Consider the following 17,965-nt stretch of genomic DNA (forward strand, 5'->3'; position numbering starts at 1 on the left):
CATAATAAACCACCCCACCATCCCCACACAGATGCTAGATGCCAAATTCTTGAATACACTATGAATTGTTATCTCATTTGTACATTCTTAAATACACAACGAATTGTTATCTCACTTGTACATCCTGCACCATAACTTGTACACCATTCTAAAGTCTAGACATCAAATTCCTATCAATACGCTTGCTTCTTCAATTCATTGATTTTATATATATATATACTAGGTTTTTTACCCCACGCGATGCGCGGATTACTATAATTTATTGTTCATTTAGTGCTAATTTAAATCCTTTGATGTGGACATACGCAATAACTAATATGTTGTTTAATTAGTTCAATACATTTATTTCTTAATTATTTTGTAAACACATGAATATAAACAAAACAATGATAAATTTGGATATAATAAATATATCATTATCAAAATGTTTTTAAAGATATATATGTAAGAAAGAAATAATGTATATACATGAATTCATTCAAGAATATTTGCATAAAAAGGAGGGGGGGGGGGGGGGGAATAACACTCTAAAATACACATAAGCTAATAATAAAAGCAAATAAGTAAAGCTACATATATTTAAGAGAACTTTCTTCAAAAATAAAAATATCCACAAACATTTTTGTAACAAAAACACATTTAGATATCAACGAAAAACCTATTCACACCAATTAATACATAACATCATTTACATTCTTTAATATTTGTACTGAAAAAAAAAAGAGTATGTACATATGATCTTTGAAGTTAACTATGATGTGAGAGGTCATCTACTCATCTTACGTACAACTTATCAACCATCCCCATAAAACCTCCAAAGTAATTCTATATAAATTTAAAATAGTGAACCATCTTTTTTTGATGGCCATGTATCAAATTTTCATGAAAAACTTTGGTAAACACGTTATTAGAGGAAAGGATGATCAACAAAGCTTCCAATCTTTAAAGACTGATCCACTTCCGTAGAACAACCACCACATGACACAACCACCTTAAGAACACCACCAAGCATCAATATGAATTTGTAAGCTATTCATCTTATAAAATACTATATTGTAAGCCTTCTACAGATCATGATAAAATAAAAAAAAAGAGAGATTTATATAAACAACATATGTGTATACTCTTAATCCATTTGAAATTTGTATGGATATCTAGTTTGGAATTCCGGAAAACCACATGCTTCAACTACGTCGAAATTAGTTACTACTAACAAAATGTTGCGGATATATACATATTTGACATTAACATGTGCGTTCTATCGAGCAAACAATTGTGTTATCATGTATTCATCAGCGGATGACACGGACAGAATTTCGTCATGCCTTTCTCCTGTGAAAAAGGCAGGTTGTTTAGGTTCAGGCAAAACGCCCTCGCTGATCAGCATCAGAATCACCGACATCATAGTTGGTCTATCTTCTGCATGATGTTGTACACATAATAGCCCAACATGTATTGATCGCAATACTTCAGATACGATGCATGAGTCACGCACAGACGCACTCGTGAGTTCAATTGACCTGTTTTCTTTGTAGAGTCTCCATGCCTAAATGAGTCCAAACATATCATGATATAAGTAACACACATACACAAAGACAATAGTTTGGTTTTTAAATCTACTACAGTATATCAGTTATATGTACGTACATGTCCAAGAAGGTTGTCACTGTGATCTTGGTGAGAGAATCCCGTGTTTTTTTTACCACTCACTATCTCCAATACCAAAACACCAAAGCTAAATACATCTGACTTTGTGGAGAATTTCCCATGTACTGCATACTCTGGAGAAATGTAACCGCTGCAGCAAAGTTGCATATGGGGTTTTGGTTTATTTTTTCATTATAGAGAATTAACTGCAAAATTAATCTAATAAACGATGGTTTCAGAATCTTACTATGTTCCCACAATTTTTTTCGTTTTGGTCAAAGTAGTATCAGACCCGAAAAACTTTCTAGCAAGACCAAAGTCAGAGATCTTTGGGTTCATGTCAGCATCTAACAGAATATTGCCTGCTTTGAGATCTCTATGAATAATTTGGAGGCGGGAATCTTGATGTAGATATAGAATAGCTCGAGCCATCCCATGGATAATTTGAAACCGGCGAGGCCAGTCAAGCATTGAGCTTCTGGTTTCATCTGATCCCAAAAAGAACTACTGCTTGGTTAAGGATATAATACCACAAGTGTGAAAGTATAAATGTGAAATCATAGAGAGAGAGATCGAGAGCTATACCAAACAGAATTGAGTCCAAGCTTTTGTTAACCATGTATTCATAAATCAAAATCATTTCATTTTCATGAATGCAATATCCGAGAATCTTAACAAGATTTCGGTGCTGAAGTTTGGCAATACACATGATTTCATTCTTGAATTCATCATGCCCTTGCTTGGATGATTCAGAGAGCCTTTTCACAGCTACCTCTCGTCCTCCTTCCAACACACCCTGAGATTTATATGAAACTTTTGATTATTCATGATACTGATAGTCGTTGCTTTTTCTAACATGGCTAATAAAGTTACCTTGTAAACAAGACCAAAGCCACCTTCTCCAATCTTGTTATTGATACTAAAGTTATCAGTAGCCTTTGCTATTTCATACAGGCTTAAAAAGGGCAAGTCATCATCAGTATCTTCCATCTGAACACTGCTATTCTTTTTATCATGTGCATTCCAGATTCCTACAATTACAACATATTAATTTTTTCTTCATTACAAGAATGAGCCAAAAGTTATAGTCGGTTTCTCAGTGTTGTAAAACTCACTCAACAAGCCTGAGTAATCATTACTCGCTACAAGGCTGAATCAGCCAAAATCATGGTTTGGTCAAAATTCAAACAACCTTTGTAAATAACTTTTGTATTCATATTTAAATACTCCTATCTAAGTACTCCTCACTTAGGCCAATAATCACTACTATGTAGCCGACCCTCTCAATTAAGTACCACCAACTGAGTTTTACAACCTTAATTAGCATTGATTCATTTCTAGAAGCATTAAAACTAAATTTTGTTACCTCTTCGTTGCATGTAAGGTCTTTTCTTCTTATAAGCATACGCGATTGCAAGCAACATTAACAGCACAGCTGAGGCAATTGAGAGCAGTACTACAGTGAGCACTTTTTTCTTCCTCTTGTAGCTAAATTGCGATACATTATTTCCTTCCAATAACGAGGAGTCATGAAATTCAGTATGACTTCGCTACAAATGGATAGATGTTAAACTAACTTATAAATTAACGTAAGATGACTCAGAAAACTAGATAGATCTAAAGCTCTAATACACTGAGATAGGAAAATAATATCAGATCAAAAGGGGAGTACCTGCAAATTCAGAGGCGGCCAATCTTATGTAAAGATTGTGCTTTACATCATGTTCTCTGATGTCCATAAGCTCATCAAACCACAACAAACACCCACTTCCCCTAATATCTAAATTTGCATAAGCTGTACAATTGCATTTTCTTCTACAAGCCATCTCGCATTCACCTAAGGTCATGCTCACATTGTACCATGAATGTCGTGTGTCTGGAAGTTTCACTCCTGATATTTTCCAGAAGCCATCTCCACTTGCACAATCTAAAGCTTTCTTTCGTTGACATCCACCTGACCAATCTGATGCTTCCCACTCATTTGGAAATCTTGGCTCAAACCCTCTCAAACAGCTACAAAGAACACGCCTATTAATGTTATTGCTTCCATAAGGACCGCATACTTCATAACGATTAAAATTGTCTACTCCAACATCGGTATACACAACCCACTGTTGCAGTCTCTCTATCCATTGCAGATGCAGTAACTTCCCGTCCCATGTCAATTGATATATGCGTTGAATAGCTGGAGTTTTAAGTTCAAATTTAAAATATATTTCTTCCTGATTAAGAACAAATTCCATTGTGTAAAAGGGATTTGGAGTTTCAATAGGACGGCCACTATTTCCGAGACCATTCCATGGTCCAATTCGCCATCGCAAATCCTTACCTTTCCTTCCAAACGTTTGTGGATATCCATTTGTGTCTACCCAACATACATATTGACCCTGAGCAGGATCATCAGGGCTCTTCCAAGATGTCAAGGACCACTCTAATCCTGTCACTAAATCTTTTCCGATTTTCATCCCTGCTATAAATGTGTCACCCATATAATCAAAACTCTGCCAAATCGGGTTTTGATTATTGGTACTACTATAATCCAGAAGAACAAGATTTCCAATGTCCATAATCCGAGCAACTGGATTATTGATTGCTAACGATGATGTCGAATTGGATGACCAGATTTTAGTGTTTCCACCATCTGCCAAAATAATCAGGTTTCCTTCATGACTGAGTATCAACATGCCTGTTTTATCAGCAATCGGCATCTCCCGGTTTGCAACCCATATCGGAGTACAAACTGATATCTTGTTATACCATATCCCCAAGTACCGATACTTGGATTTTCCAGGACTAAAAAATCCTAATTTGAACATGCCATTGCCTGAAACAATTGTATTGCCATCATCTTTGATAGCTTCATTTGCGGAAATGCTGTCTACTGCTTTAGAATCTGACAAATGAACAAGTAGAGCACCTGAGATTAGTAAAAACGTCTCCGGGCCACATAACGCTTATTGTGTGTGATAGTAAAAGTAGAATGTATTCTTTGAAACATTATACAATAACTTTTTTTTTTTGGTTATCTACTCACTTTTTTTTATATATATAAAACACATCAAGTCATTACATTACAATGACAGGTAGTCGGGTCAACAAGTTGCGCCTCTACCCTTTTTAAATAGCAAACCCAATTCTTACTAAATACAACGTTTTGGGCCTTAAAGATCGAGGAATTACTATTGACGACTTTATGAACCCGTTTCAGAAATCGCACAACATCAGGGCAAGAACACCAAAATGTTAGAAACCAAACGGGACAAATACTATATTAGACATTTGAATAACTATGATGTGATGATTTATTATTAGTTTATACTAACATAATATTAATATATATTTAATCAAAATATAACAACATATACCAAATCAATTGTTATAAGAGATACCTGAATGAAATAGAAGTATGCAGTAACAGATAACAAGAATTGTGGCCGTCATCGACATTAACATTAAAAAAAAAATAAAAAAGTTATACGTTTTTTTGAGTTATTATAGCTATATAGTTTCTTCATTTTGAAAATATATGTATACGTGTATATATAATAGATATAATAGTGTATGTATATGTATATATGTACGAGTAGATGATATTTACAGCAGTTTGAAAAAATATGTACAATGACGGTTGATGAATTTCGACTTCACGATCCAACATATGTGTAATGACGGTCCAGCTGGTCAGCTGGAGCTTTGGTCCTTCTGCTATAAATGTGGATTTGGAAATACTGTTTCTTGAAAGTAGAATTTCGTTGACCTTTCATGTAAATAAAATATAGAAAAATTACATTGTTTTTTTTTTTAAAGGCACTAGTATATATCATTAATTACAAACAAATTGCTAACAAGTTGCTAGAAATTCACAAACGTACATACCGTACTAGGGATGTGTAGAGGTCAAAACCCGACTCAAACTGAAACGATCTGTGACCCGCGAGAGCATGAAAAACGAAATTGTGAAGGCTCGGGTCGGGTTTCTTCACAATTTTTCGGTTTTTGCTTTCACCCGATCCGGACAACCCGTAACCCGAAAATGCACTAAAAACATGACCCTTGACCCGGCCCGTTAGGGCTTTGGGCAGGTCGGTTCCGAGTGAGGCATGGGTTCCCGGGTCTTTTACTCATTCCTATATTATACATGCAAGATAGGAGACTAGCTACACTTACACGCCTTACACAAAATCAAAACCATCATTTGACCTCACCTAAAAAAAAATTATATTGTTAACTAGTACTCATTCACAAATTGATTAATAATATTTAAATCTATATTTTATTATATTATATTAAAGTCTATATACCTATATGATGCATAAACCATAAAATGTAAGTTTAAATATTTATAAACCATTAATTTGAAAAATCATAACATTAAATAAAAAAAATTTGCAAAATCTAAATACATCAAATTAAATTTAACAAATCTGGTCATATATTTTAAGCCAAATTAAACATATCACCTAAACTTTCATAAATTAAAAAAGTAGTTCAAAATATAAAAAGCAACATCTTTGTTATGAATGAATAATTCTTTAAGCCCTAAAATCAATGAAGTTAAATTAATAATAATAATAATAATAATAATAATAATAATTTAAATCTACAAATATACAAAAACAGAATTATAGTACCTAACACGTAGTTTAAAAAAGATATATGTCCTATTAATCCATGTTAATAAAAAATCCTATCTTAAATATTATTATTATCTATAATATAAGCAATATAAATTATAAATTAAAAAAAGAAAAGAAGAAAAAAAACCATCTACTCGTAGTTAAATGAGGTTTTTCAAAACCTTTCTTAACCTAAGTTATGTTAAAATATTACCATGTAAAATTTTTTTATATTTTTTTATTTCTTACAAAACTGACACACGCGGAGCTTGAAGCTCACGTTTAACCAACCTCATCTATCCTTAGAAGTTTTGTCTTATTCTTCCAACACCCTATTTTCTCCTTTTTCTACGTGAAAAGAAGATGTAAAATTGTAATTGTCTTCCAATCCCTAATCAATTTTATAATATTCAATGATGAAAGAAATCTGTAGTGGTTTTGGCCTGAGTAGAGATAGGTCAAAATCGAGGGGGAGGTTACTCTTGGCTGCCCCAAAACATTTCGCCTGTTGGAGGACATGACCGATGAGAGTTTATTAGAGGACTATGACTAGTTTAGGGGTTTGGGAGTTAGGGAGAGGACTAAGATTAGGCTGGCTAGGCGGCTAAGTTAGTGTGTTTCATAAGTTGCGCAAGGATTTCTTAGTTAATTCCTTATATGTAGGTAGGTTTGGGCTTTATGCTGAAACACTTTTAAATTTGTCTACGTTCTATATGGTTGTTATTATAGGTATTTTGTTAAACCTGTGCTTTTAGTTATCTAGGGTGTTTGTTACTGCTTTTCCTTATTCTTTTGTTATCGGGTGTACTCAACAGACAGTTTCTAGAGGACTAGGTGTATAGGTTACCTTTGTCGTTCTGTGAGCGTCTTTGTGAGTAGACTAGGATTAGTTTAGCTTAGCAGGCTAAGCTACTTTGCTCCGTAGGTTGTTTATAAATAGTTTAATCCCCTTAGTTTTTAGTCAATTCATATGTATAGGTATGGTTGTCCCCTCTGTTTGAGCTCCTTGCCAAAGACTTTGTTTATTATGTTCCTACATTTTATGCTGTTATTTGCGTACTATGGTTGCTAGAGTTTATGTACTGTGCTAAGGTATTGTTAGGCCGTACGTTTGCTACCCTTCCCTACTCTTAAGGTAGCCATACCCAGCGGACCTAGCTGACAGGTATATCGTCTTATCATGTTCTCGACAGACAGGTATAAACACTTTACCCTTTAACGACTTTTACATCTTCCTGGCCGGAGGTCCTTATGGAAGCAGTCTCTCTACCTTTGGGTAGAGGTAAAACTGTCTACAGCTCACCTTCCCAATACCCCGCTCAGGGATTGGGTACAATTGTTGTTGTTGAAAGAAATCTGTAAGCTGACTTCTTACATTGACGAATATCATAGTGGTGTTCCTTTATTGTTTCATTGATTCTGTAATTCTGTTGTTTCAATTATTATCAAACAATGTTTTTTACTAATAAATATGTGCTTCAGTGAATTCCAAAGGTAAAATTCAGTATTAATCAACCTCATTTTAGTTCGTATTTTTAAAGTTTAGTTATATCTATATTACATAACTAATCTGGTCACATACAAATCATGTGAGGTGAGGGGATGACAGCACCCATAATACATTAGTTAAAAGAATACAAAAATCATACAGCCTCATCCTTTCCTTCGTCTGATCTTGTGTAGAGTGTTTTGCTTATAGTCTCGTTCAACGTCACTTACAATCGAATACATAAGTTAAAAGATTTATTATAACCCTCTCCTCTCCTTTTCAACTGTTTCATATTAATAATATTCATCTGTTAGTTCAAAAAAAAATATTTATTATAACCTGTTAGTGATATACTAATACACTATAAACCCAACTCAGACATTTGTACCATTGCAAAAAGGCTGGTTGGGTGATTGGTAATAGTGGGTGGTTGTTTAGTATGATAAGTTGGTTTGTCTCGATTTTAGAACTGCGCCTGTATCTTCCGTTCAGCCAGTTTCAAGAGTCATGACATTATTATTCCCCTTGGTATAGTATATCTATCTATATCCATATCTATATCTATACTATATTATAAAGCAGATTTTCTTTAGATTTTCAATATTGAACTTAAATTTTCAATATTGATTTTAAGTACTTCTCCAAAATGTCTCTCCCGTCTATTCTATATTTACCCAAAATAACTATAATATCTTTGTTTAAGTACTTCTCCAAAATGTCTCTCCCGTCTATTCTATATTTACCAAAAATAACTATAATATCTTTTCTCTCTCATTAAATATCAATAATTTTTTTTTCTCTTTCCTCCATAAATCATTTTATCCTTCTAGTTCATTCAAAATCTTTTTTCTCAAAAATCGTACATCGATAAATCATAAAAATTATATGGGTGTTCTTAAAATTTCATGCTCTTTCATTATAATGGTCATTCGATATACTTTCGACGAATTTTTAAATCCGAGGACTGGGTCCGTCAGGTAGATCACCCCATCACCGCCACCGCCGCCGCCGCCATTACATCACCACCCCGTCATCGATCACCTCGCCACAACATGCGTGTATTGTTCTTGTCAGTACTAATATGTAATTTTGTGTGGGTATCTGACTTTAGACGAGGCTGATAGATTAGTTGATCTAGGATTTGAAGAAGACATATGAAAAGTATTCCATCATTTTTCTAGATCATTTTTCTAGCTAGCTCAAAGGCAGAATTTTCGATTTTCAATTTTCAACCATTATTTTGCTCAAAATTCTTTGGTCAAACCCAACAAAGTCAATGTGGGTCGAGCAGGGAACAACAAATCTTGATGTGATTGACTATAATATTCATTTATTATCTTATATATACCAAGTAATAATGGAATGAGATTATGAGATTTATTTTTATTTACCAAAATGGTTTAATTTTGTTACTTTTTATCCTGTTTAATTAATGTTTAACTATTATTTTAATTTTTTAAAATTATTGTTCTCCATTTGTTGTCTTTATACTTTATCAGTATTATGTAATATCTATGTATTGTAGTTATTACATTTTAATTAATTTTTATACGTATTTTATCATAATGTTTCATTTACTAATTATTTTAAACTAAAGTAGGTTGAAATTTTCTTTTTCCTAAACATAAAAATTGTATACATTTGCAAAGTCAATTCTAGGTCTCGCATCGTGCGGGTTAAAAACCTAATAAACTATATAAAATTATATGTAATATTTTATATGTGTTGATGATTACTTATACATATAGTATAGTGGCATAGCTAGATAGAGTAGATTTTATGATATCTTCTAATTTAATTATGTAGGCACTTTAAAACTTTCCAAATGTTTCAAAAATATTGAGCTTGACTTTTGACTACTCAAATCTTGGTCTGTTTAGGCAATTAATATATATGTCAACTTTTCATATAACAATAACTTTGATATAGAAAGAAATATTAATTCATTATAGAAGTAAATAAAGATACAATAGCTTTGGTTTCTATTACGAAGATCAACGGCTAACCAAGTCAAACAGTTGAAGGTTCAAATACAAAATGACGTTACATTTAGGTTCAACTTGTGAGTTGAACTACATTTAATATATGCATAAGATTTGTATAAACTAAAAACGACAACCGTACTGCGCGCAAACCAAACATGAGTCCATTATGATTTTAAGGTAATGCATGTACCAATAGTTTGAGTAAAACAGCACCAAAATACAAATCCAACTGATACCGGACAACGACATATTTATTCAATCCAGCATCCCTTTTGAAATCTGCTAAGGATTCATATGTGTCAACCATATATAGCTACCACTAGTTAGTTTTTATTGGTCGGATATATTACCTTACATACAATACACATAATTTAAAAATGATTACATACAACAAACACAACTTTAATTATTTCATACTATATACATTCGTTCAAAGTTTGTTACATTCAGAATACTTATCCCTTACAATAATTATAAAAGTAAAGCTAATTGTAACTCTTAAGGCTATGTTGAACATGAATAGAAAAATTGTGTCTTTTGTATTAAAAGCTTATCTTTAAGATTTTATAGTAAATATACAATTATTTAATACTCCTTCCGTCCCATTAGAAGGGTCACGTTTTGAATTTTTAAAGTCTAATATATCCAACTTTGACCATATATAATTTTGTTTGTATAAGATAATACTTGATGAAACTTATATGATTTGATTGTGTTTTTGAAATGTTTTCAATGGTATAACTTTTCATCAAGTTTTATATAACACTAAAAAATATATATAAGGTCAAAATTTATACATAAAGACTTTGAATATTCAAAATAGGACACTTCTAACGGGACGGATGGAGTATACAACTATTTAATATAACTTCGTTAGAACCTTAAAAATTTTGTTTAGCAAAACATTAAAAATATTAAGAAACAAGCAATATCCATGATCTGACCTCAATTTCGATCCGAGATTAAACTTATGACATGCTAAGGTCTTTCAATGGATTGATATGGATTGTATCGGATATTAATGATTCAATTTAAATAGATAAATCATGATCCAATCCATATATAATTAATTAAAATGTAGGGGTTTGCTAAATACAGCCTTTAGGGCTGTGTTTAAGGTACATAAATTATTTGTACATTTACCATGAAAATCAGAGGATGAGCTTTTAATATGGAAGGTACAAGTTGTTTTATGCACGTTAAATACAGCCCTTACCCCTAAGGCTATATTTAGCATTTCCATAAAAGATATTAAGTAAATTTAATAATATAATTATTTTTGGTCAAACGAAATGCTCTTTCTAGAAACAAGATTTCTAAATCCACGCTAAATAATCGTATATTTACTATAAAATATTAAAGATAAGCTTTTAATACAAAAGACACAATTTTTTTATTCATGTTCAACATAGAGTGTTTGAAATTATGTTTTGAATTTATCAGGCCAAAATACTTTTTTGTCCATGTGGTTGTTCGAATAAACACTTTACATCCTCACTGTTAACATTTGGCTAAAATCGTTCCTGTGGTTTGTATTTCGTCCTTGGATCCGTTAACCCCCTCACGTGCCTTGCACGTTAGGGGCATATATGTCTTTTCACCCATTTGTCGCTTTGGTTAAGTGCAAAATTCGTCCTTATAGTTTGTCGTTTTTGCATTTTTCATCCTTGTATTTAACAAACTTTCAAACAAAAATTTAATCAAAAACCAAAACAAACTCAAATAAAAAACCTATATATACACTACATATAAGGATCTAATTTAATACCAGCCGGTACAATTAATTTAATTTATTTTATTTTATTTTTTTAAAAAAGTTATAAAACGTATAGTTTAACGAAAATAGTCCAAATATAATTACAATTCACTAAAAAAACAAAATAGGTACTTTATAACAAAATATTAAAAAGTTCACAAATTACAAAAAATAACATTAAAGTATTATAAAATTAAATTTTTAAAAAAATCAAAAAACAAAAAATGTGTATACCGGAAGTACCGGAACGGTAATACCGAAAATATCAGAAATAGTTGTACCAGGTTACCCTTCGATACCGATATCACAAGTAATACTACCGGTATTTAAAACATTGTATGTGCATGTTTGCATTTGAAAGTGATTGAGCAGGTCCTCAAATGTAGATATATAGGTTTTTGTTTTGTTTGGATTACATTAGTACGGTAATTTTTGTTTTTTTTTTTGAAAATTTTTCCTGGATTTGTTAATGACAAGGACGAAAAATGCAAAAACGATAAACCACAGGGACTATTTTTGCACTTAACTCTATGAAAATATGAAAATGTCCCTCACGTGACTTGCATGTGAGGGGGTTAACGGCAAAGTTATAACAGCGGGGACGATTTTAGTCAAAAGTTAACGGCGAGGATGAAAAATGTTTATTCAAAAAACTACAGGGACAAAAAAAGTATTTTGGCTAATTTATTATTTGATTAGTATTATGTTAGTAAAAGACAAACAATCTAAAAAAGTGTTTACATGAAAAAAATGATTACTTGCTATGAAAACGCAGTTTCGGAAGGAAAAAAAATACATACACGCTTTTTCAAAACACATAATCCATTTTGAAAACGCAACAACAAACACCACCTAAATGTTTAATTTTAACTTGTCAAGTCTTATGCTTTCAACTTTGACCGTAAAATATTTTGTTTGTATTATAAAACATTTTATATAAAAATATATGAAGGGATTGAGCTTTAAATATATTTTTTATTGATATAATTTTCATCGACTACTATAAAATACAAACAAAGATATCTACTATAAAAATTTTAAAAATAAGATTTAACCAGTTAAAATTAGACATTTAATATGAGACGGTATTACCTTTTAGGTACATGTTAAACCATAAATCGTGCATCACTCTAAATTATGAAAACCGTTCCTCGTTTTTAAATTAAATCAAAAGTCATTTGTTATGTTTAGCAAGAGCTTTTAAGAAGCTTTAGTTTTTCGTTTTGAATTAAAAGCTATTATAACATTAAAAACTTTGTTTGGGTGATATAAGCTTTAGCTTTAATATTGAAACTAAAAGGTCTAATTAAAATGTTCCTTAGATCAATGTTTTAAAATTAGCAATAACGGGAAAATGATTAATCTTCCTAACTAAATAGCATAATAATTCTCCTAAGCATGAGATAATGACATGTGGAAAAATCAAGGGGCAAAATTTGTAACACCCCAACAAGGCGGAATCATGGGGTATCACAAGAAAAGCACAACACGACATGGAAATTATGTAGAATAAAACTAAATGCATAAAAGGATCAAGTAAATCCATACGAACCATTCAGTAGTGCAAGTAACCGGGTCACATCTAAGCATAAACCCCAAATCGGGAATAATGAATCACGGATCCAAGAAGTCCAAGTCCATATCCAATTCTAGCATAATCAAGCAATCAATCATCCAATACATCTTTAAGCTAACCTGTTCACCTGAAAAGTGTACTAAAACGGGTCAACATAAAATTGGTGAGTTCGTAGGGACAAGTAACAGGAAATAAGTGTGTCGGGATAACAACCGTCAACGATATACGAGGATTAGAGTACTTAATCACGTTCCAAGGAAACCCTAAAAGGTTTCACGTTATCACAAATCAATACAGGTCAACGTTTACGTTCAGTTATAGTTATAATGGCACGACTTACATAATAAATAATGCGCGATAAACCAACACGACTTACATGATAAACAATGCGTATAATACGTTTCAGGCACGACTTACATATATTTCAAATGCGTAAACTACGTTCCAGGCACGACTTACATATATTTCAAATGCGTAAAATACGTTCCAGGCCCGACTTACATATATTTCAAATGCGTAATATCACAGCACAACTTACATATATTTCAAATGCGTAATATCAACGTTACGTTACAACTAAGCATTCATATTCAATATACATGTTAAACAATACCGTTAACAACAAAGTTATGCCACAAATCGTGGGCTTATCGTTATGCCATCAACATGGACTTAATCGTTATCACCATCACAAATCTATAATACGTTAAGAGGGGAAATGTTATCATGCGAGATCCTATGTCCCGATCCTTATCAAAACGTTTTCCATCAATCAACAACACCATGCACATACACTTCTTACGATTCTAATTTCAATGAATCATTGATGCTTATATATAGGGTCACCCGCAGCCTTCCCACAACATCTCCTATTCATTGAAAGTATAACCGTCTTCCATGTATGTACAACTACCCAAACCACAACAAGTATTCATAAATGGAAGCATAATTAACCGAGCAACAAGTCAATACGTTAATCAAACAATCAATCAATCGATTAAACAACAATAACAAGCACGTACACTTTTTCAGCCCGAATCTCAATTGAGTAGGGAGGGTTTACGAAACTCACCTTAGCCTTAGACGTGCAAGCTATGTACAAGTTATAATCGAGTTATAACGTCCAACAATCGCTTAGCGTGTACCACCTATAAACATATACATTACAAATCACGTGTCAAACCCTAAGTAGGTTTTAGAAAAGCAAATCAACCTTAGAGGACAATTGGGACTTAACTCGGTTACGTCACAACCCTAAAGTGTCTTATTGGTTCAACCGAATATGAACAAGGGCACTTTATCACATCATTTTTGAAAATGGCATTGGATTCAAGCTATAAGGATTATACCATGATAAATTAGACTCTCTCACGATTCCAACGATAGGTCATACGCCTAAAACGGACTTACGGATCAAAAGTTATAAGCGTTTGAAATTGACGTGTGACCAGAAATATGCCACTGCGCCGCAGTGGGGTCTGACCCTTCCCACTGCGCCGCAGTGAGAAGAATCTGCACCCAACAGCAGCAGCTCATCACCATAAACGACCTAAAAACACCCATTTTGACCCCATAGTCGACCAAGGAAGGTTCAAGACATGTTTTGAAGCACAAACCAACATCATTTGACATAAACAAACAAAACCCCTATCATAGATTCGATTCATAACATCATACAAATCCGGATTCACCTCAAATTCAACCAAAACCCTAATGAAACCCTAAATCGACCCAAATCCGTTTTTGACCCGGAATCAAGCAAGAACCCATAAGATTTGACTAGGAAACATGTTTAATGACATCAAATGGAGAAATTAAATTAGGTTTCACTTACCAAATCTTCCAAAAGCCCTTAAATCTGAATTTGACCCAAAGATGGAGATTTCTTGCGCTTAGAGGTTTGATCCTTTGACATGATGTTTAGTTGATGATGATGATGAAGTATTTATCACTAATCTAGCCCAAACAATAATAGAAAAATCCAAGAATTTAGAGGGAAGGGAGAGGTGTTTTGGTGTTCACTTTTGGAGAGGATAAAGAAGAAAGAAATGAAAAGGGGAAGGAATGGGGGGGAAGGGAGTTGGGGGCCGGCCTATAGAGGTCCAAATATGGCTCCCGCTCCGCTAACTTCGATGAATAGCTATTCGTTATTCATTCAAACGCTAAAACAAAACCGTATACACAATCTAACTCAACGTTACATTAAAACATGTCAAAACGTTCCAGAATTTATCATTTAATCATACCTTAAATTTCGTTTTGTTACAAGTCAACATAGGTCAAAAGTCGTGAATGTTACATCATTCCCCCGTTAAAGGAATTTCGTCCTGAAATTCAATTCTACCTAGACTCGTTAAATAATTGGGGATACTCAGGCTTTTATCGAATGTTCTCGTTCCCCTGCAAATTCGGGTTCACGCCTAACTTTACATCGCATCTCAACATTTGTATACCAAGTATTCTCTAGATTTTTAGCTTCCAGATTTAAGATTTTTGATGTGCAAAATCGAGCTTTAAATTTATAAACTAAAACTACCAAAGAACTCACTACTACGCACTCAAGGGCAATGGACCCGATCGTTTGTAATATAGTTAAGAGGTAAGTCTGAGTTCATTCTCAGGGACTGTGAAATGATTAGTTGCTTGCAAAATGGTTTGGAATACAGGTGTTGCTTTGAAATTCCACTTGACAATTAAATAAATTGATTTGCAAGATGATTGCATAAATTTAAAAGACAAGTTCAGACAATGTAATTAAAAGTCATCCACCTTGACTTCCCTTGACTTCAAATGTGATTGCATTTGATGAAGAACAAATTCTCTAGAGTTTAAAAGATAGTTGTGACAAGATTACACTACTCACGTGGTACCACCAACCGTGAACAATTATCGAATCACCTAACTACTATTCGAATTACCCAAGCCGGTACCACCAAGACCAAGACAATCCTCCTAATAATCAGTTTTATTGACTCTCAAATTATCAATTGAACCTATGTGACAATAACGTGGTACCACCAACCGATATTAATCACGTTGATAAATTTAATCTCTTCTTAAAATGATATTCACTATCATACCATGAACTAGTGATAATTACTTATAGACAAGTAACCGTTTTAAAATCACATACACATTCAAATCACATACACATTCAACTGGTACCACCAACGAAGAATCATATGCAACCAATATCGAAGTTAATTAATTGAAAAGAATTAAAATCATCAAGATCACGGAACAAAGATAATTAAATAAACCCTTTTGAATTAAAAATATAGCAATCACATTATCCGTCTCGTTTCATCAAGGTGGATGATTAAACAGTTAGCCACTCATGATCAATTCAAAATAATCAATGAAATAGAAAAGAAACATGATGTACCAATTGTTTGAAGAAAATAAATTGCAAGACAATAATGTAGATACGATCTAGATGGTTGCCCGTAATATCTTCGATGAATCCGCCTAAGTGAAACACTTGATTGGAGATGGAAGAATCCCGATAGAGCAGCTCCTAGAAAGAGTTTGAATGCCTTGAAATTCGTGCCTAGGGTTTATATTTATACCCCTTCAAAATCTGATGCAGAAACAAGTCAGGATGTGTTCTCCCGTGCACCCACTGCGGCGCAGTGGGGCTTGACTTCTCCTCACTGTGGCGCAGTGAGGTGTTGGTCGACTTTGACTTCGGCTGACTGCGGCGCAGTGGTTCGTGTGATCACCACTGCGGCGCAGTATGATTCCACGGCCTCTTTTCTTCTTCAACAGACTGCGGCGCAGTGGGGGTTTTTCCATTTATTTCCGTGGATCAGGACTGCGGCGCAGTCCACAGCTTGTACAGGACCAACTTGTTTCGGTCTCGATTACTTGCTAAGCTCTGCCGCCTCGTCCATTTAAATCGACTTTCATTACCATAACGTATTTCCTGGCCAATAATCAACCGAAAAATGTACCAAATGAACGCGTAACCTGTTCAGAACCTGAAAACACTAACAAACACCATAAACGCGCCAAATGCATACAAAAACGACTTAAAACATCTACTAAAATGGCCAATAATGATGTGGGTAATGGGTATAAATTAGTCACATCAATTTCTATCGGCTCTCTTACAACCTTTAACATTTTATCAACACGGATTTCTCAAAGAGACACATGAAGTGTTGGATTCGGCAAACGCTTCCAAAGATTACAAATATGAATGATATTATGAACTCCACTCAAGTATTGAGGAGGGCTCCAAACAATACGCTACCGGGCCAAAACGTTCTAAATTTTGTTAAATGGTCCAATAATCCTTGGACCCAATCTACTACGTTTCACAAAACGGACGCCCCTTTCTACGGGGACACGTTCAACATCACAAAATCGCCCACTTCCGGATTCGAGGGGTGTTCGTCTCACGTTAGCATAATTCAATCGTCATTCTCAGGCTACTCTCAACTTAACTTTGATTTGTGAGATCACCTTTGCCGTTCAAATAACAAATTTCGGGCCCATTGAGTTGACTTTCACCAACTCCCGTCCAAGCTAACGGTGGCCTACATCTTCTTCCATGAAAAGCTTTAAATGGAGCTATTGGATACTAGCATGATGACTATTATTGTAGCATAACTCGTCTAACGGTAAAATGCATGTCCACATTTGCCACCAGGCTTTGATGGCACAACATCTTAACGTATCATCAAGCGTTTGAATCGCTCTTTCTCTTTGACCATCGGTTCGCGGATGGAACGTCGTACTCACATGAAGTCGAGTACCCATCTCCCTTTGGAACGCCTTCCAAAACTTTAAAGTAATCGGGTATCCCGGTTGGTTTTGACGGAAATTGGCACTACAAGTCTGGATACTACTTCTATGAGATACAACGTGCCATGGTGTCAAAATTATCATCTT

The 17,965-nt window shown here is 33.8% G+C and overlaps 1 protein-coding gene across 1 annotated transcript; it reads right to left on the reverse strand.

Annotated features, from left to right (window-relative positions):
* Window positions 1–1,074: 1,074 nt before the first annotated feature.
* LOC122591880 (G-type lectin S-receptor-like serine/threonine-protein kinase At4g27290) lies at window positions 1,075–5,088 on the reverse strand. Its single transcript, XM_043764110.1, has 8 exons — window positions 5,037–5,088; window positions 3,320–4,600; window positions 3,014–3,157; window positions 2,521–2,678; window positions 2,233–2,443; window positions 1,895–2,135; window positions 1,648–1,798; window positions 1,075–1,546 (listed from the first exon to the last, which is right to left on the reverse strand). Exons 1-8 carry the CDS (start codon window positions 5,086–5,088, stop codon window positions 1,259–1,261), a joined length of 2,526 nt encoding a protein of 841 aa, XP_043620045.1. The 3' UTR covers window positions 1,075–1,258.
* Between the last annotated feature and the right edge of the window lie 12,877 nt (window positions 5,089–17,965).

This window comes from Erigeron canadensis, chromosome 1 (assembly GCF_010389155.1).
Source record: "Erigeron canadensis isolate Cc75 chromosome 1, C_canadensis_v1, whole genome shotgun sequence".
Classification (NCBI taxonomy): Eukaryota; Viridiplantae; Streptophyta; class Magnoliopsida; order Asterales; family Asteraceae; genus Erigeron; species Erigeron canadensis.

Bases quoted from the DNA above. Each gene is read 5' to 3' on its own strand.
- LOC122591880 (XM_043764110.1), bottom strand. From the start codon at position 5,088: ATGACGGCCACAATTCTTGTTATCTGTTACTGCATACTTCTATTTCAT. The intron at 2,136-2,232 runs GTATAGCTCTCG...TTTTGGGATCAG, and splicing joins CTTGGACTCAATTCTGTTTG to ATGAAACCAGAAGCTCAATG. The intron at 1,547-1,647 runs GTACGTACATAT...GGACTCATTTAG, and splicing joins GTGACAACCTTCTTGGACAT to GCATGGAGACTCTACAAAGA.